This window comes from Hyla sarda, chromosome 1, assembly GCF_029499605.1.
Source record: "Hyla sarda isolate aHylSar1 chromosome 1, aHylSar1.hap1, whole genome shotgun sequence".
NCBI lineage: Eukaryota > Metazoa > Chordata > Amphibia > Anura > Hylidae > Hyla > Hyla sarda.
The window spans coordinates 596,823,381-596,845,097 of record NC_079189.1 but is presented as its reverse complement, the minus strand read 5'-3'; the positions used below and the strand labels follow the sequence as shown (position 1 = coordinate 596,845,097).

Below are 21,717 nucleotides of genomic sequence, written 5' to 3'. Positions count from 1 at the left end.
GTGCTCTCTGCTGACACCTCTGTCCGTATCAGGAACTGTCCAGAGCAGGAGAAAATCCCCATAGCAAACCTATGCTGCTATGGACAGTTCCTGATACGGACAGAGGTGTCAGCAGAGAGCACTGTGGAGAAGACAAAAAAGAAATTCAAAAAGCAAAGAGTTTCCTCTGCAGCATACAGCTGCTAATAAGTACTGAAAGGATTAAGATTTTTAAATTTGTTTAACTTTCTGGCACCAGTTCATTTATGGGAAAAAAAAAAAAAAAAAAAGTTTTACACCGGAGTACCCCTTTAAAGGGGTATTCCGCCACCCTAGACATCTTATCCCCTATGCAAAGGATAGGTGATAAGATGTCTGACCCCCGCAATATAGCATTCGGCACCCACCTGTTTCTTGTCCAGAAGCGCTGGAGGGTCTGGGTCGCGACCACGGGAACGGAAGTCCGTGACGTCACGCCCCGTCCCCTCAATGCAAGTCTATGGGAGGGGGCGTGACTACCGTCATGCCCCCTCCCATAGACTTGCCATGAGGGGACGGGGCGTGACGTCACACGGGGTCGGAGTCGTGACGTCACAGACTTCCGTTCCCGTGGTCGCGACCCAGACCCTCCAGCGCTTCCGGACAAGACACAGGTGGGTGCCGAATGCTTTATTGCGGGGGTCCCCAGTGGCGGGACCCCCGCGATCAGACATCTTATCCCCTATCCTTTGGATAGGGGATAAGATGTCTAGGGGTGGAGTACCCCTTTAAAGTGTAGAACTCCAAGAGCAGTGATATAGAGATATAGAGAGAGTATTTTATCGGCAGGATCCCTATCCCATTGCGATCCTCTGGTGTACAGTCACCTTTGGGATTGGTTGGCATCCTACCTACTCTTTGGCGCTCATTGATAAATCTAATTGATATTCCCTATGTTAAAGGGGGTACTACGCTGCCCCATCGTTCGGAACATTTTGTTCCAAACGCTTGGAGCGGGGGTCGTGATGCCACGGCCACGCCCCTTGTGATGTCACACCAGGCCCCCTCAATGCAAGTCTATGGGAGGGGGCGTGGCGTCCGCCACGCCCCCTCCCATAGACTTGCATTGAGGGGGCCTGGTGTGACACCACAAGGGGCGTGGTCGTGATGTCAGCACCCCCCCACCAACGGCACCCAGCGTCCTAAATGAGTGCTGGGTGCTGCACAGAGATTGCGGGGGTCCCATCTGCCGGACCCCCACGATCATACATCTTATCCCCTAAAGGGGCGGAGTACCCCTTTAAGTGGAAACAACGATGTATAAGCTAGACATTATAGCCCGCCCAACTTTTCAGAAAGGTGGTCTGCCGCCTCTTGTATTTGCTGCCTGATACATCAGAAGCTAATGTTACCCATCTGTCAGTGAGCGGTGGGTGCAGCAATCGCTCATTTTTACTTATTAATAACCCGGACCTGCCAGGACTTATTCGTGCAGAATGACCGTGGTGTTTATACTGGGAAATAATCCGGGCCAGGTTTCCATCTGTTCTCGTGTCCTGTGCACATGTTGTTATGGCGCTCGGTGTTGAGATATGGAGAATTTAGCAATCCCACTGCCTGAAGCCATCACAGAGTCCGGATGATACAAGGTAGAGGAGACGACTCCACGGCTGAGATACCTAGTGTAACCCTACAAGGGGATACAAAACTCTGAATAATATATAATATTTATATATATATATATATCTATCTATCTCTATCTATCTCTATCTATCTCTATCTATCTCTATCTATCTCTATCTATCTCTATCTATCTCTATCTATCTCTATCTATCTCTATCTATCTCTCTATATCTCTCTCTATATCTCTCTCTATATCTCTCTCTATATCTCTCTCTATATCTCTCTCTATATCTCTCTCTATATCTCTCTCTATATCTCTCTCTATATCTCTATCACTCTCTCTATCACTCTCTCTATCACTCTCTCTATCACTCTCTCTATCACTCTCTCTATCACTCTCTCTATCACTCTCTCTATCACTCTCTCTATCACTCTCTCTATCACTCTCTCTATCACTCTCTCTATCACTCTCTCTATCTCTCTATCTCTCTAAATATTAGAGATGAGCGAACTTACAGTAAATTCGATTCGTCACAAACTTCTCAGCTCGGCAGTTGATGACTTTTCCTCCATAAATTAGTTCAGCTTTCAGGTGCTCCGGTGGGCTGGAAAAGGTGGATACAGTCCTAGGAGACTCTTTCCTAGGACTGTATCCACCTTTTCCAGCCCACCAGAGCACCTGAAGGCTGAACTAATTTACGCAGGAAAAGTCATCAACTGCCGAGCCGAGAAGTTCGTGACGAATCGAATTTACTGTAAGTTCGCTCATCTCTAATATATATAATTTTATTTTATTATTTATTTATTTTTTAATAATATATAATCCGGCTAGATGTTTTTACTACACAACTTCAGCACTACTAAGCTAAGTTTCCTTCACTTTGAAAGGTTACGTAGCAGTTGCTTGAGTAAGGCCGGGTTCACGCCACGTTTTTGCAGTACAGTTCCCGTATACGTTTTCAATTTGAAAACCGTACGGAACCGTATTAAAAACTGTATGCATTGACTCTCCATTGAAAACCGTATGTCAAAAGATGCATCAGGTTGTGTCCGTTTATCATCCTTTACGGTTTTGTCAGTTTTTTTTCCTGTACTAAAAACCGTAGGCTACCACAGTTTTTGGTCCGGGTGAAAAACCGTATTGAAACGTATAAAAAATTTTTTATTTTTAACATGGGAGTCAATGGGAACCGTACAGTTTTCACTATATGGTTTTTTACTTTGCACAGTTTTTTTTTCTTAGAATTTCAATCAAACAAGTGAAACTTTATTCATAATGAAATAAAAAGTTAAAAACGTATACTTTTCTTTCTTCTTATAAAAACGGAAGAAACCGGACATCATTTTTCAACCAGTATACGGTTTTCAATCCTATACGGATTAAAATTTGTACACGCGTTTTGATACAGTTTAGTCAGGGTTTTAAGGAATCCGTTGAGTTATTTTTTCTTTTTTTGTTTGTTTTTAATCAAAAAACTGATACGGGAACTGGATTGCAAAAACGTGGTGTGAACCCAGCCTAAGGCTGGGTTCACACCACGTTTTTGCAATACAGTTCCCGTATCCGGTTTTTGATTAAAAACAAATTCCTCAAAACCGGACTAAACTGTATCAAAACGTGTACAAATTTTAATCCGTATACCATTGAAAACCGGAAATGATGTCCTGTTGCCTCCTGTTTTAACTTTTCACTCAAAGTTTCACTTGTTTAATTGAAATTCCAAGAAAAAAAACTTTGGTGTCAAAAACCGTATGGAGAAAACCAGATGGAACCGTACGCACATACGGTTCTGTACGGTTTCCATTGACCCCTATGTTTAAAAAAATAAAAAAAAAAGTATACTGGGAATCTTCCGGTATAAACTATTGGCTGTCCGGGCATTCTAGGAGTTGTAGTTTTGCAACAGCTGGAGGCACCCTGGTTGGAAAACACTGGTCTAGTATAGCAGCCGCATAGATATAACCTGGGAATCTTCTGGTATAAACTATTGGCAACAAAGGCTGTCCGGGCATGCTAGGAATTGTAGTTTTGCAACAGCTGGAGGCACGCTGGTTGGGAAATACTGTCCTAATCTATATTCTCTCTCACTAATGCAGGTCTCAAGACCGGGGGTGGATCTTCTGGTAACACTGGAAACTCCTTCCACTACACCTTCCATGGGGACCCCCACGCCACCTTTGCTTCTTTCTTTGGAGGCTCCAACCCATTCGACATCTTCTTCGGCTCCGGCCGCACCCGTATGGCCAACGGCTTCGACCACGAAGACATGGACATTGAAGACGACGACGAAGACCCCTTCAATGGGTTCAATCGTTTCGGTTTCAACGGCGTAAACGGATTCCACCGGCGGCACCCGGATCAGCTGCACAACCGGCGGAAAGTGCAGGACCCCCCTGTCATTCATGAGCTGAAAGTGTCGCTAGAGGAAATCTATCACGGCTGTACCAAGCGTATGAAGATCACACGGCGGAGGCTGAACCCCGACGGGCGGACAGTGAGAACTGAGGACAAGATCCTAAATGTGGTGATCAAGAAAGGTTGGAAGGAGGGGACCAAGATCACCTTCCCTAAAGAGGGAGACGCCACGTCAGAAAACATCCCCGCCGATATTGTGTTCCTACTGAAAGACAAACCTCACGCGCATTTCAAGAGAGACGGGTCCAACATAGTTTATACATCCAAGATCACCCTGAAGGAGGTAGGTGCACTTTGCCATGGACCCTAAGATGACGCCATTTCGACCATGGACCCCAAATTACAGCTATAAACCGGTGTGCTTGTGTGAAACATGCAGAGGACGTGTTAAAGTGTACCTTTCGTCAAAAAAACTTGTGATATATTATAGATTAATGTATGCAGAATAACTTTCCAATAGCATGTTATCTCAAACTACAGCCGGGACACAGACAAGCTCAGCACGGTTCCCTGCCAGGGAGCAGTGCTGAGCTTGTCTGTGTCCTGACTGTCATCTGAGATTCAGGACTCCAGCACGAGTCTGAAATCTATTAAAAAGGCCTGCAGCCAGGACTGGTAGGGAGACCCCTAATGGTAATTTTTTCAAAGTGGAAAATTTAAATAGAAAGAAGCAGATTTTTTAATAACATGTTATTGGCAAGTTATTCTGCATACATTAAGCTATAATATATCAAAAGTTTTTTGTTTCACACAAGCACACTGGTTTATAGTCGTAATTTGGGTTCCATGGACGAAAAGGCGTCAGTATGACATCTGTGTTTCTGTACAGTAACTCTACACTGTGAAAAACACATGCAGTATACATAACACATGGTTACTGCTAGAGATGAGCGAACTTACAGTAAATTCGATTCGTCACGAACTTCTCGGCTCAGCAGTTGATGACTTTTCCTGCATATGAGTTCAGCTTTCAGGTGCTCCGGTGGGCTGGAAAAGGTGGATACAGTCCTAGGAGACTGTTTACTAGGAATGTATCCACCTTTTCCAGCCCACCGGAGCACCTGAAAGCTGAACTAATTTATGCAGGAAAAGTTATCAACTGCCGAGCCGAGAAGTTCGTGACGAATCGAATTTACTGTAAGTTCGCTCATCTCTAGTTACTGCTGATACAATACAGATCGGAGACATCCTGCCATCTAATGAAGGATTTTACATTGTATTAGGGTCTGCAGTTTACAGAAACACATCACACCAGTCTTTAAAAGGGTATTCCAGCTCCTAAAATGATCCCTTATTCACAGGATGAGGCTGTTTTCACACGGCGGAATTTCCACGCGGAATTCTGCCGAGAAATTCCAAAAACAATTCCTGTACAGAGTGTTGAATGGGGATTCCACCGTCATGTTTACTCGGCTAATTTTGCAAAAACCTTGAACATGCCTTTTTATATTTTGTAGAATTCCCATTGAAGTCAATGGGGCTTTGAATTTCTGCCGAATTTTGTGTTTTGGTCACTCTGATTCCTAAGCGCTGTACTGTCAACAGAGCTCTCATAGGAAATGCATGGCGCTCATTCTGACCCACTGCTTTATGTAGCTAGGAAAATTGGGGGTCTTACCCCTTTGGATAGGGGTAACGTTTGTATGAGCTAGAAAACCCCTTTTAAGAAGGATACCATACTAGCTGAACAGACTGTCCTAAAGAAGTGTGTGTAGTAGAGATGAGCGAATTTACAGTAAATTCGATTCGTCATGAACTTCTCGGCTCGGCAGTTGATGACTGACTTTATCCTGCATAAATTAGTTAAGCTTTCAGGTGCTCCGGTGGGCTGGAAAAGGTGGATACAGTCCTAGTAAAGAGTCTCCTAGGACTGTATCCACCTTTTCCAGCCCACGGGAGCACCTGAAAGCTGAACTAAATTTATGCAGGATAAGTCATCAACTGCCGAGCCGAGAAGTTCGTGACGAATCGAATTTACTGTAAATGCGCTCATCTCTAGTGTGTAGGATAGAGGAGCAGTCTCCTATAAAGCAGATAGAACATATTTGTCATAGAGACATAAAGAGACTGTAACACATCCTGAGTTCATAGCAACAAGAAGAATAAAAGTGGCACTCACCAGATGACTGCAAAATTCAAGCTTAAATCTTCCTAAAAAGGTGCAAACGACAAGACATAGCATGGAATGATACAGATGCATGTTATGGCGTGCTACATCTTGTCGTTTGCACCTTTCATGAAAATTAAAGGGGTACTCTGGGGGAAAATTTTTATTTTATTATTTTTTATTTTAAAAAATCTTAATCCTTCCAGTACTTTTTAGCAGCTGTATGCTACAGAGGAAATTCTTTTCTTTTTGAATTTCTCTTTTTTTTTTTTTGTCTTGTCCACAGTGCTCTCTGCTGACACCTCTGTCCATGTCAGGAACTGTCCAGAGCAGCACAGGGATTTTCTCCTGCTCTGGACAGTTCCTAACACGGACAGAGGTGTCAGCAGAGAGCACTGTGGACAAGACAAAAAAAGGAGGAAATTCTTTTCTTTTTGAATTTTTTTTTGTCTTGTCCACAGTGCTCTCTGCTGACACCTCTGTCCATATCATGAACTGTCCAGAGCAGCACAGGGATTTTCTCCTGCTCGGGACAGTTCCTAACACGGACAGAGGTGTCAGCAGAGAGCACTGTGGACAAGACAAAAAAAAAGAAATTCAAAAAGAAAAGAATTTCCTCCTTAGCATACAGCTGCTAAAAAGTACTGGAAGGGTAAAGATTTTTTTTTTAATAAAAGTCATTTACAAATCTGATTTTAACTTTCTGACACCAGTTGATTTAAAAAAAGTTTTCCACCGGAGTTCCCCTTTAAGGGTAGGCAAATACAAAAACGGAACAGACCTGTGCGCATCTAAGCACAGTATTATTTTTGTTAGGAATAAGATGGGTGAAGTGAAATTTTACACTCACCTTGCGGTGTTGTACTTAGAGCACAACACCTAATATCGCTTGATTCCCACACCTGGGAGAGAGGAAGGCTGTAGAGGAGTGCGGCCTGCACCGATCCCGTGATCCACCAAAAGAGGACGGTCTGAGTACTGTGGCTATGGCGTGGAGATGCAGAAAATCCCCAGGAAAAAAGGGTGCTTGTGAGCGGCGCTCTCCTCTTCTTAGATCACAGCAGCTTTTAGGGCATAAAAACCGGCATGGAGACGGACTTGTGGTTAAAAGAAAAAAGATTTATTTGGGAAAAGGAACAACGCGTTTCGAGGGGCGGGGGTCCCCGCCCCTCGAAACGCGTTGTTCCTTTTCCCAAATAAATCTTTTTTTTTGTTTTAACCACTCAAGCACCCTTTTTTCCTGGGGATTTTCTGTATCTCCACGCCATTACCTTTTTTAAGGATAGGGTCACACGTAACTGATCCGCAGCGTATTTTACACTGCGGATCTGCCGGTGACCCGACCCATAGTGTGCCTCCAGCTGTTGCGACAATCTGCTGCTCCGAGCAGCAACAAATGAGCCTGCCAGTTGCCGCATGCATGTTCAGTGTACGCGGGCATTGCGGCTGCTCCGCGATATCTGACAACACAGCAAGTGCACCCGGTGACTCGCGGGCCCCTGTGTGGCTCCTCGGAGCAGAGGATTGCCGGGAGAGCAGGTGGGGTTGGATGGCAACAGCTGGAGGCACACTGTGTTGGGTCACCAGCGGATCCGCAGCGTAAAATACGCTGCGGATCTGTTACGTGTGACCCTACTCTTATGATTATTTCGATTAATTTTGCCGACCTCTGGTGAGTGCTACTTTTTATTCTTCTTCTTGCCGTATGCTTCTCACTACCGGACCCAGTGTGAACTGTAATCGACCACGCAGTGTCGGAGTCCTTACTTTGGTTGAAACGTTCCCTAAAAGAATGAGCAGTAAGAAGAGGCCTCGGCTAAGTAGGGCAGAGACCTCTGTACTTGTCATAGGAGCTCAGGACTGAACCTGCTTGTTGCAGATTTATTGGGCGACGCTGCGAGCTCACCGCCACCGTCATGGGGTGTGCCGGCAACAGATAAAAGCTCCATACGCCATGATGACTTTCCATTAAATCATCTAGTGTATAATCACGGCTGGGGGTGGATGACATAAATCAGTCACATGATCACATGATGTCCGCAGCGAACAGACGCTGCAGATTCTAAAGCTAGATTAAAGGGGTACTCCCCTGGAAAACATTTTTTTTTATAATATATATATATAATATAATATAATATAATATATATATATATATATATATATATATATATATATATATATATATATATATAATATATATTTTAAAATCAACTGGTGCCAGAAAGTTAAACAGATTTGTAAATTACTTCTATTAAAAAAATCTTAATCCTTCCAGTACTTATCAGCTTCTATTTGCTGCACAGGAAGTTCTTTTCTTTTTGGAATTTCCTTTTCTTTTTTTTTTTTTTTTTTGTCTGACCACAGTGCTCTCTGCTGACATCTCTGTTCCATTTTAGGAACTGTCTGGAGCAGGAGAGGTTTGCTATGGGGGATTCGCTCTTACTCTGGACAGTTCCCGAAAATGGACAGAGGTGTCAGCAGAGAGCAGTGTGGTCAGGCAGAAAGGAAATTCAAAAAGAAAATAATTTTCTGAGACGCAAATAAAAGCTGATGAGTACTGGAAGGATTACGATTTTTAAATAGAAGGAATTTACAAATCTGTTTTAACTTTCTGGCACCAGTTGATTTAAAAAAAAAAAAAAAAAAATGCTTTCCAGGGGAGTACCCCTTTAAACCCACCAATGTTGGCAGATGTCAGAAAAGAGACTAGTCGGGTGTGTTGAATCTCAACATGTCCAATCCTAGGCTGCTGCCAGAGTTAGGCATGGTCTTTTTTTTATTTTTATTTATTTTTTTGTCCCCAACCAGGGTGCCTTCAGCTGTTGCAAAACTACAACTCCCAGCATGCCCGGACAGCCTTTGGCTGTCCGGGCATACTGGGAGTTGTAGTTTTGCAACAGCTGTAGGCACCCTGGATGGGAAACACTACCCTGAACAATCACTTATGTAGGCCAAATGCTGTCCGGCCATGCTGGGAGTTGTTGTTTTGCAACAGCTGTAGGCACCCTGGATGGGAAACACTGCCCTGAACAATCTCTTCTGTAGGCCAAATGCTGTCCGGGGGCATGCTGGGAGTTGTAATTTAGCAACAGCTGGAGGCACCCTGGTCGGGAGACACTACCATTGAGAATACATGCACATTTATCCAAACTTGTAGGTTACGCAGCATCTTGTGGTTTGTAGTTTTTGCAACATCTGGCGGTCCACAGTTTGGAGACCACAGCGGTAGGCCCCTTTCACACTGCCATTGTGCCCCGTCGAAAAAAGTCCGTTAGGTACTTTATTTATTTATTTTTTGTGTCTGGTTCCTGACAGATCCCATTTACCATTATGGGGTCTGTCGGACGCCATTGTTTTTTGACGGGAGAAAAAAAACATCAATGATGTCTTAATTTTTCCTCCCTCTATTTCCCCCCCCGTGTTCCCCCTGACATCCATGGCCCGGCGGTGTCACAACGGCGGTGTGAAAGAAGCCTTAGGGGGTAGGCAAGGAAATTGCTAATGCTTTCAGATTGGGAAGGCATTTCAGAAAGGGCGCATTCACACTACAGAATTTCAGGGCAGAGATTCCAGTGCAGCAGAGTGCACACGGCTGAATATCTGTCCTGGAAATTCTAAACATTAGTTCGGCAGAATACCATGCAGGACTGCATTACTGTCAGTGGGGGGCAGCGTATGTCCACACGGTTAGAAGACCTATTGATTACGGCGGCACCTGCTGCACGCGGAATGTCTGCCTGGAATTTCTCTGGACCAATATTCCGTAGTGTGCATGAGCCCTTAAAGGACATCTGCAGCGGTACAAACACCCCTATCCTCAAGATAGGGGATAAGTGTTTGATCGCGGGGGGGGTCCGAACGCTGGGTGATCTCCTGTACGGGGCCGCGGCTCTCCCGTGCAGGGGGCGTGCCAGCCGCAGCATGACGTTGCGGCCGGCACGCCTCCTCCATACATCTCTATGGGAGAGGCGGGGAGGCAGCATTCGTGCCTCCCCGCATCCCCCATAGAACTGTATGGAGACGGGGCGTCACCGTCGACCTCTAGGTCGACGCTACGTCACCATGGGCGCTAATGCCGGCGCCCCGTTAGGGAGATCAAGGGGGGGGTCCCAGCAGTCGGACCCCCCGCGATCAAACACTTATCCCCTATCCTGTGGATAGGGGCTAAGTGTAATTCCGCAGCAGTTGTCCTTTTTAAAGGGGTACTCCAGTGGAAACCTTTTTGTTTGTTTGTTTGTTTTTTAAATGAACTGGTGCCAGAAAGTTAAACAGATTTGTAAATTACGTCTATTAAAAAAAATCTTAATCCTTCCAGTACTGATTAGCAGCTGTATGCTACGGAGGAAATTCTTTGCTTTTTGAATTTCTTTTATGTCTTCTCAACAGTGCTCTCTGCTGACACCTCTGTCCGTGTCAGGAACTGTCCCGAGCAGCATAGGTTTGCTATGGGGGTTTTCTCCTGCTCTGGACAGTTCCTGATACGGACAGAGGTGTCAGCAGAGAGCACTGTGGACAAAAAAGATTAAAAAAGAAAATAATTTCCTCCTGTAGCATACAGCTGCTAATAAGTACTGGAAGGATAAAGATTTTTTTTTTTAATAGAAGTCATTTACAAATCTGTTTTATCTTTCTGGCACCAGTTGATTAAAAAAAAAATGTTTTCCACTGGAGTACCCCCTTTTAAGGCTCCTCTAGTGGGGGTCCTGGTGATCTCTCTTGCCCTTGCTGTGATAAGCAGCTGCTTCTCGCCAACGTATAAACTGGAGCTACAACACCTTTCCCCGCTGACAATATGGCATCTCCTGTATGTGTAACTCCTCTCTGATTTTCCCTGAAAAAGGAAATGAAGGAAGGAAATCTTAAAAGAAAGAAAAGTCTGGAATAAAGATGTTAAAAGGGGTTATCCGGGAATTGAAAACACGAGCTAATGTCTTCCAAAAACAGCACCACCCCTGTTTTCAGTTTGTGTGTGGTACTGCAGGTCAGTTCCATGGAAGGGAATGGAGACAAGTTGTAATACCACACACAACCTGAGGTCAGGGGTGGCGCTGTTTTAGATTTTTCTATTCTTTAAAGTACAGTAACCCCCCGACATGCGATGGCCCCGACATATGATCAAATCGACATACAATAGCCTCTCAGAGGCCATCGCATGTTGATGTCAGCATCGACATACGATGCTTTTATATGTCGGGGCCATCACATTAACTGCTATCCGACAGCGCAAAATGCTTAAGCTACTGTCGGATAGCCGTTTAAGCATCCCGGGCAGGTTCGCTTACCTATTCCTGCTGCTCCGGGTCCACTTCGCGATCCTCCGGCGTTTTCTGCTTCTTCTCCGGGGTCCGGGCCTCATTGTTATTACATCCTGCGCACGCCGTGCCGGCGCACAACGTAATAACGTCCCCAGATAGCGAGGCCCGGACACCGGAGAAGATGCGGAAGAAGCCGGAGGATCCCGAAGAAGACGCCGGAGCAGCGGGACAGCATCGGGAGCCCCTGGAACAGCAGCGGGAGCGGTGAGGACGCGGTCCGGAGCGGCGGGGACAGGTGAGTATAACTTCCTATACTTTACATTGCACGGATCCCTCAACATACGATGGATTCGACAAACGATGGGGTGTTTGGAACGAATTACCATCATATGTTGAGGGACCACTGTATAAGTATCATCAACAAAAACATATCCCTTATCCGAAGGATAGGGAATAACTTTTTTAGATTGCAGGGGGCCTGAGAGATGGGGGGGAGGGGGGGCCCGCGCTCAGACCCCCCCCTCCCACCCCGCGATTTTAAACGTATCCCCCTACCCTTCAGATAAGGGGATACGTTTTTGTTCATGATACTTGTCCTTTAATACCTTTTTACCAATGGTCTCCAAACTGTGAACCTCCAGCTTTTGCAAAACTACAACTCCCAGCTGTTTTCTGTCCAGGCATGCTGGGAGGTTTTGCAACAGCTGGAGGCACCCTGGTTGGAAAACACTGAGCTAGCCCCCTGCCGCTCTCTCTCTCCTTACTGACTTTTTCTGCTCCCACCTGGTCGCTGCAGAGTTTCCAGTGAAGCTATTTAAAGCCAAGTGTGTATTAATATCCAGTCTCACCCGGGCGTCACATGGGTTTGGAGGCTGCGCAGCACTGTGGGGGGGGGGTGTCATACGTAAGAATAGAAGTGGGGGCATATGGACAAACATTGTCTGGATTGGCAGTGACACAGGACTGTTGATCTTTGACCTTTAGGGGTATATTATAGTATATAGTAGATATATTCTTGTATATAGGAGACAGTATTATAGTAGTTATATTCTTGTATATAGGAGCAGTATTATAGTAGTTATATTCCTGTATATAGGAGGCAGTATTATAGTAGTTATAGTTCTGTATATAGGAGGCAGTATTATAGTAGTTATATTCTTGTATATAGGAGCAGTATTATAGTAGTTATATTCCTGTATATAGGAGGCAGTATTATAGTAGTTATAGTTCTGTATATAGGAGGCAGTATTATAGTAGTTATATTCTTGTATATAGGAGCAGTATTATAGTAGTTATATTCTTGTATATAGGAGCAGTATTATAGTAGTTATAATATTGTATATAGGAGCAGTATTATAGTAGTTATATTCTTGTATATAGGAGCAGTATTATAGTAGTTATATTATTGTATATAGGAGCAGTATTATAGTAGTTATATTCTTGTATATAGGAGCAGTATTATAGTAGTTATATTATTGTATATAGGAGCAGTATTATAGTAGTTATATTCTTGTATATAGGAGGCAGTATTATAGTAGTTATATTCTTGTATATAGGAGGCAGTATTATAGTAGTTATATTCTTGTATATAGGAGACAGTATTATAGTAGTTATATTCTTGTACATAGGAGCAGTATTATAGTAGTTATATTCTTGTACATAGGAGCAGTATTATAGTAGTTATATTCTTGTATATAGGAGGCAGTATTATAGTAGTTATATTCTTGTATATAGGAGGCAGTATTATAGTAGTTATATTCTTGTATATAGGAGGCAGTATTATAGTAGTTATATTCCTGTATATAGGAGGCAGTATTATAGTAGTTATATTCTTGTATATAGGAGGCAGTATTATAGTAGTTATATTCTTGTACATAGGAGCAGTATTATAGTAGTTATATTCTTGTATATAGGAGGCAGTATTATAGTAGTTATATTCTTGTATATAGGAGCAGTATTATAGTAGTTATATTCCTGTATATAGGAGCAGTATTATAGTAGTTATATTCTTGTATATAGGAGCAGTATTATAGTAGTTATATTCTTGTATATAGGAGCAGTATTATAGTAATTATATTCTTGTATATAGGAGCAGTATTATAGTAATTATATTCTTGTATATAGGAGGCAGTATTATAGTAGTTATATTCTTGTACATAGGAGCAGTATTATAGTAGTTATAGTCTTGTATATAGGAGCAGTATAATAGTAGTTATATTCTTGTGCATAGGAGATAGTATTATAGTAGTTATATTCTTGTATATAGGATCAGTATTATAGTAGTTATAGCCTTGTATATAGGAGCAGTATTATAGTAGTTATATTCTTGTATATAGGAGCAGTATTATTGTAGTTATATTCTTGTATATAGGAGCAGTATTATAGTAGTTATATTCTTGTATATAGGAGGCAGTATTATAGTAGTTATATTCTTGTATATAGGAGGCAGTATTATAGTAGTTATATTCTTGTATATAGGAACAGTATTATAGTAGTTATAACTCAGCAAGAGTGGATAGTCAACACCTCTACCCCAAATGGAGCTCCTCCCTTGGTACTTTAGCAGCAAGATGTATGCAACCTGGTTCCTGGATATGTCTGAAACAGTTCCGTAAAGTGCTGGCAAGCACTGTACTCTGTGTGGTTCCAAGTCCCTTAGAAATACAGCATTCACAAATATATGCACAGAAGACAAAGAGGGACGTCACTCACCAGGATACGGTGCAATTTTCTTTATTTCAACGGTGCAGAGACATGGAGCACGGACGCTAGAAGGTAGGACTAGCTCATCAGTGGGAAGCTGGGTGACAGCTGTTGCGCGTGCGTATCACGCTTCTTCTTCTGAAGAAGAAGCGTGATACGCACGCGCAACAGCTGTCACCCAGCTTCCCACTGATGAGCTAGTCCTACCTTCTAGCGTCCGTGCTCCATGTCTCTGCACCGTTGAAATAAAGAAAATTGCACCGTATCCTGGTGAGTGACGTCCCTCTTTGTCTTCTGTGCATATATTATAGTAGTTATATTCTTGTACATAGGAGCGGTATTATAGTAGTTATATTCTTGTATATAGGAGGCAGTATTATAATAGTTATATTCTTGTATATAGGAGCAGTATTATAGTAGATATATTCTTGTACATAGGAGCAGTATTATAGTAGATATATTCTTGTATATAGGGGGCAGTATTATAGTAGTTATATTCTTGTATATAGGAGCAGTATTATAGTAGTTATATTCTTGTATATAGGAGGCAGCATTATAGTAGTTATATTCTTGTATATAGGGGGCAGTATAATAGTAGTTACATTCTTGTATATATGAGCAGTATTATAGTAGTTATATTCTTGTACATAGGAGCAGCATTATATTAGTTATATTCTTGTATATATATATATATAGGAGCAGTATTATAGTAGTTATATTCTTGTATATAGGAGGCAGTATTGTAGTAGTTATATTCTTGTATATAGGAGGCAGTATTACAGTAGTTATATTCTTGTATATAGGAGCAGTATTATAGTAGTTATATTCTTGTATATAGGGGGCAGTATTATTGTAGTTTTTTTTTCTAGACTATTCATTCTCTATATTTCCGCTTTATGGAGCTGCAGGGGTTAACCAGTAAGGTAATGCTCTGCCAGTAGCCATAATAAGCCGTGTCCTGTAAGCGTGCCAAGGTGAATAGCTGTGCTCCATTAAAGGTGTGAGCCTCTCAGTATCGCTTGCTGCGCTCCCACGGGATTGTGATGTGGACATTGTCGATGTTTCTTCCATATTTAGCGTCTCTCCAGTTCCAGGAATAGTTGAGGGGGGTCCGGCTCCGCTCCAGGCAAGCGAATCACTAATGGGGGCAGAGCTTCCTCCCCTGGCCAGTCATAAGCGCAGTCTCCCATGGGTGCATTTATACCCAGTGCCCTCTGTGGAGGGAGTTATTCTGTATCTGATAGGTACGGGGAAGGTGGCATTGAAGGAGCTCTTCATGAGCTGGAGGCAATGACATTATAGGAGGCCTCATAGATTTTAGGAATCTGATGCAGCAACATACAATTCCATAGACTGCGGGAATCCCAAGCTTCCTTGTCCACAAATAGAATTCCAGAATCCCAGTAAGGACTGACAGCTGGTCTTCTGGTTCAGATCCTATACAATATAAAAGCTCCTTAGTGTTACTGTAATATACCATTGTCCCACTGGACAACCCCCTTAAAGGGATACTCCAATGCTAGACATCTTATCCCCTATCCAAAAGGATAGGGGACAAGATGTCTGATTGCTGGGGCCCCGCCGCTGGGGCCCTCCACGATCTCCCACAGCACCCGGCATTCTAAACAAACGCCGGGTTCCTGCGACTGTCGTCATGACGTCACGGCATGCGCATCCATTCATGTCTATGGGAGATGGGAGTGTCATCCGACACGCCCCCTCCCATAGACATGAATGGAGGGGGCGTGGCAGTGACGTCTCGATCACGGCCCAAGCGTTCTGAACAAAATGTTCAGAATGCTGGAGCACCGGCGTACCCCTTTAATGAGCCCATTCAGATTATAACTTTATACACTCAGTTTAACATTAAAGGGGTACTCCCACTGGAAAACATTAACTTTCTGGCACCAGTTGATTTAGAAGAAAAACAGATTTGTAAATTACTTCTATTAAAAAAATCTTAATCCTTCCAGTACTTATCAGCTTCTTTATACTACAGAGGAAGTTCTTTTCTTTTTGAATTTCCTTTCTGTCTGACCACAGTGCTCTCTGCTGACACCTCGGTCCATTTTAGGAACTGTCCAGAGTAGGAGCAAATCCCCATAGAAAACCTATCCTGTTCTGGGCAGTTCCTAAAATGGACAGAGGTGTCAGCAGAGAGCACTGTGGTCAGACAGAAAGAAAGGAAATTCAAAAAGAAAAGAACTTCCTCTGTAGTATACAGCAGCTGATGAGTACTGGAAGGATTAAGTATTTTTTAATAGAAGTCATTTACAAATCTGTTTTAACTTTCTGGCACCAGTTGATTTAAAAGAAAATGTTTTCCAGTGAAGTACCCCTGGCAGTGTTCACATTGTCGTGGTGCTCCGTCCCATTCTGGGTATGTGTGTTTTTTGTTTTTTTTTTGTGTTGAACGGCCTCCAAAATGGGTCGGAGCACAGCTGACTCCATGGTAAATAGGGGTGTAGTGTCGCTTTAAGGAGTTGAGATCATACGTAATGATAGGAAATAGTGACACACTTGACGTATGATTCCGCTCCATATAAATAATGCAGGAGCGCTTGATTCACCGCCCTCGTGACGTAGAGGGAGTTTACCATTAAGCGCGGTGACTCAGTCGCACGTTCCTAGAAAAAACGTAACCGAGGAAAGATTGGCATGTGCGATTTCATACAATGTCATTTTCAGTGAAGTGAGGTACCATTGGTATTTATACCTTCTTATATCAGTGGTCTCCAAACTGTGAACCTCCAGCTGTTGCAAATCTACAACTCCCAGCATGCCCGGACAGCCGTTGGCTGTCCGGGCATGCTGCGAGTTGTAGTTTTGCAACAGCTGGAGGCACACTGCTTGGAAAAAAAAATGCTCTATCCTGCACTTATATACTCTATACTCTACTACATTTTTCTGTAATGGTTACAGTCCTCCGAGAGCCATAACCCACTGTATGGAGCTGTCAGGGCCACATCAAAAGCAAAACTACTTTTTTTTTTTTTCCCCCAGACTAAACAAATCGACGGCCGAGCCCTCAGACAAGATGGTTAGGTTATGACGAGTTTGCCCTCTCTCCAGCTTTATCCTCATACTAGCAGGGTACTCGGCATTGCCCGGTCGGCCTGCCTAATCATTTGCAAGAGATAAAGCAACCATGACACTATTGGCCTCATATTCCAACCTCACATCTTGTCCTCATTTCTCTTCCTCATATCCTGTCCCCACATCCCGACCTCACATCTCTTCTTTATATCCTGTCCCCACATCCTGACCTCACATCTCTTCTTTATATCCTGACCTCGTATCCCGACCTCACATCTCTTCTTTATATCCTGTCCCCACATCCTGACCTCACATCTCTTCTTCATATCCTGACCTCGTATCCCGACCTCACATCTCTTCTTTATATCCTGACCTCGTATCCTGACCTCACATCTCTTCTTTATATCCTGACCTCATATCCTGACCTCACATCTCTTCTTTATATCCTGACCTCACATCTCTTCTTTATATCCTGACCTCATATCCTGACCTCACATCTCTTCTTCATATCCTGACCTCATATCCTGACCTCACATCTCTTCTTTATATCCTGACCTCACATCTCTTCTTTATATCCTGACCTCATATCCTGACCTCACATCTCTTCTTCATATCCTGACCTCACATATCATCTTTATATCCTGACCTCACATATCATCTTTATATCCTGACCTCACATATCTTCTTCATATCCTGACCTCATATCTTCTTCATATCCTGACCTCACATATCTTCTTCATATCCTGACCTCACATATCTTCTTCATATCCTGACCTCACATATCTTCTTCATATCCTGACCTCACATATCTTCTTCATATCCTGACCTCACATATCCTGACCTCATATCCTGACCTCATATCCTGACCTCATATCCTGACCTCATATCCTGACCTCATATCCTGACCTCATATCCTGACCTCACATCTCTTCTTTATATCCTGACCTCATATCCTGACCTCACATCTCTTCTTTATATCCTGACCTCGTATCCTGACCTTACATCTCTTCTTTATATCCTGACCTCGTATCCCGACCTCACATCTCGTCTCGCGTGGTCACATCCCAAGCCTCACATCTCATCCTTACATCCCCATGCGCATATCCTGGCTTTATATCCTGATCTCTTATCCCGACACCATACCCCGACCTCACAGCTCCTCTTCATATCCTAACCTCATATCCTGTCCTCACATCCCCATCCTCATATTCTGACCTCTTATCTGGACACCATACCCCAACCTTACATCTCTTCCTCATATCCTGATCTCTTATCCCGACCTCACATCTCTTCTTTATATCCTGACCTCATATCCTGTCATCACCTCTCATTGTCACATCCCAACCCTTATAACTCGTCCTTACATCCCCATCCGCATATCCTGTCTTAATATCCTGATCTCTTATCTCGACCTCACAGCTCCTCTTCATATCCAGTCGTCGCATCCCAACCCTTACAACTCGTCCTCACATCTCCATCCTCATATCCTGACCTCTTTTCTTATCTGGATACCATATCCTGACCTTACATCTCTTCCTCATATCCTGTCCCCACATCCCGACCTCACATCTCTTCTTCATATCCTGAGTTCATATCCTGATTTCATATCCTGTCGTCACCTCTCGTCGTCACATCCCAACCCTTACATCTCATCCTCACATCTTATCCTTACATCCCCATCCGCATATCCTGTCTTAATATCCTGATCTCTTATCTCGACCTCACAGCTCTTCTTCATATCTCGTCCTCACATCTCGTCGTCAAATCCCAACCCTTACAACTCGTCCTTACATCCCCATCCTAATATCCTGACCTCTTATCCGGCCACCATATCCCGACCTCACATCTTCCGCATATCCTGTCTTTATATCCAGACCTTAATTCTTTCTTTATATCCTGACTTTATATCCCAACCTCATATCTACTCATATCCCAACCTCATATCATCTACTTCTATCCTGTCCCCTGCACTAAATATTCTCTGTGTCTGCCGGACAGTCAGCAGGATGTTATTTAAAGTCCCAGGCAATCTCTGCAGCCCGAGAGTAACCCGATCAGTAGATGTACTTCCATGGGACTTCAGTAAAAAACCCACATGATCACATAAGGGGGTAGGTTAGGGTTAATATAACTACCATATTTTTAGTTGACCTATAAGTAACATGTGACCAAGTTTCATCAAAAGTTGTGCTGGAACGTATATACATGCATACGTTGAGTTTTAGAGATGTATAGATTGACCAGATTTTCCTTTTCTTCTTTCCTCAGGCGCTGTGTGGCTGCACAGTCAACATTCCCACCATCGATGGACGGGTCATCCCGCTACCGTGCAGCGACATCATCAAGCCAGGAACCGTGAAGCGGCTCCGAGGTGAAGGATTGCCTTACCCCAAAGTCCCCACCCAGCGCGGTGACCTAATAGTAGAGTTTCAAGTACGATTCCCAGACAGAATACCGCCACCAACCCGAGAACTCCTCAAACAGCACCTGCCATGTTCCTAGTAACACACGTGCAAAGGGGCCCGGGGCCTCATGCAATACCTTACAGATCCGTGCCAAGAGTTTTGCAATGGAGACCTGCAGTGTACGTCTGACTCCTGGGATAAAAGTCTAATAATCTACATTCTATGCAGAAGACAAGAACTTTCTAGAGCTCAAAATAAAAACAATAGACTTTTTTTTATTTTAATAAAAAGTTAGGATTCTTCTATAAAGCTCGCCATCTCTGCGTGACGAAGGACGGTTCAAGAGGGCACAGCGGGCAGGGCCTGGCAATCACAATGTACTGTTACAGGGGGCGGCGTAGTAGTAGGAATAATGGACTTCCAGACGTAACTTTATTACCTTTTACTATCCGGTTCGTCATTGTTTTTAGCCTCCGCCTCTGACAATGAACTTATGGGACTTTTAGATAAATAAATAATTTTTTTGTTTTGTTTTTTTAAAGTTTAAAAAATTGTAAATATAATTTAAAAAAAAGTGACCAGTGACCATTTTGACCTTTCTACACACTGGACAGAAATAAAAGTACAAGATTGTGAATTTTACAAGGACTGCTCCAAGTGTCGTGTGTACATGGGGTTAATACTGTGGGAACGCTGGGTGCGGGCTGCGAGGGTCGTGATGTCATGGCCACGCCCCTTGTGACATCACACCACGCCCCCTCAATGCAATTCTATGGGTGGGGGTGTGGCCCCCTCCCATAGACTTGCATTGAGGGGGCGTGGCATGATGTCACAAAGCCCACACCCAGCAAAACATTCAGAATGCTGGGGCAGTGGAGTACCCCAGGCGAACTCTGGGGGGGGGGGTGGTCACGGTTGTAACTATGGCCATTGAGTTGGATGTAACAAAACACACATTTACTTACCTCTAGTGCTCCCATGGTGCCTCTGGTGTCCTGCTCCGGTCCCCTGAAGCAATCCTCTTCCTGAACTGCCGTCTATGGAAGCACCTGGGTCCAGTACGTCACACTGCAGCCCAGTAAAATCCATGGCCGCAGTGATGTCCTGCCTCGACCAGGGATTTACTCAGCTGCAGTATGACACACTGGACCAGGGTTCTTTCATAGACAGCAGTAACGCTGCAGCTTCAGAAAGACGACTGCTGCAGGGGACCAAAGCAGGACACCAGAGGTACCATGGGAGCACTGGAAGTAAGTAGATGTGTTTTTGTTATATTCTTGGTCCGTTTGGCACAAAAAAAAAATCCTTACAGACTCCAAAATGGGTCGGAGAACAACAGCATTGTGAACTCAGCCTAAGGTGTTGGTCATTTAAAAAAAAAAATAAATGTTTCACATGTTGAAAGTTTTTATCAATTGACGTCTGCTCAACAATTTTCTCAACGTATCTCTCAATCCTGCAGAAGTCAGTCTATAGAAAGTAGGGGAGAAGTTCTCAGCTTTCAGGGGGATATCCTCTCCATGCAGCTGAAAGAGCCGGGGCCCCATTGTGGAGATTGCGGAGGGTCCCAGTGATCAAATTATCCCCTATCCTGTAGGTAGGGGATAAGTTTGGGGTTTTGGGGGGGCTGGATAATTAAACTCTGTTTCCCAACTACTGTGCTTCCAATTTGTTGCCTATGTGAACAAGAGCTTAGACTTCATATTTGTTGCCACATCTGTGTCAGGCGGCATATATTACATGCTAAAGGACTGATTTAACCTCCCATTAGTAAAATAGTCATTGAAATTAGATTTTCTATTTGTAAAAAAACTCAAAGCTTAAAGGAAATCTGTTATCCATGTCACCTGAAGGTGGTAGTGCAGGTGACACTGATGACAACAATACTTACCTGGTCCCGTTCCGTGCTGTGGTTCTCCGGCAATCCTCTTCTGTATCTTCAGCTCCAGGCCTGACTTGGAGGATGGGTGGAGCTTAATGACATCACCGCTGCTGTTTGCCAGCAGCAGGGCCCAGCAGAGAACAGTAGCAGTGACCTCACCAAGCTCCGCCCATGCTCCAAGTTAAGCCCAGAATATGGTAGTTATATTCTTGTATATAGGAGGCAGTATTATAGTAGTTATATTCTTGTATATAGGAGCAGTATTATAGTAGTTATATTCTTGTGTATAGGAGGCAGTATTATAGTAGTTATATTCTTGTATATAGGAGCAG

The 21,717-nt window shown here is 43.6% G+C and overlaps 1 protein-coding gene across 4 annotated transcripts in view; it reads left to right on the top strand.

The window, feature by feature from the left end:
* The window catches only part of DNAJB5 (DnaJ heat shock protein family (Hsp40) member B5), a 38,135-nt gene extending 17,984 nt beyond the window's left edge, over positions 1 to 20,151 (top strand). For all 4 annotated transcript variants that reach the window (XM_056547240.1, XM_056547233.1, XM_056547225.1 and 1 more), the window contains exons 3-4: positions 3,679 to 4,280; positions 19,367 to 20,151. In XM_056547240.1, the coding sequence (XP_056403215.1) occupies positions 3,679 to 4,280; positions 19,367 to 19,600 (836 nt within the window). In that variant the 3' untranslated portion in view covers positions 19,601 to 20,151. The remainder of the gene's footprint in view (positions 1 to 3,678; positions 4,281 to 19,366) is intronic.
* The last annotated feature ends 1,566 nt before the right edge of the window (positions 20,152 to 21,717 follow it).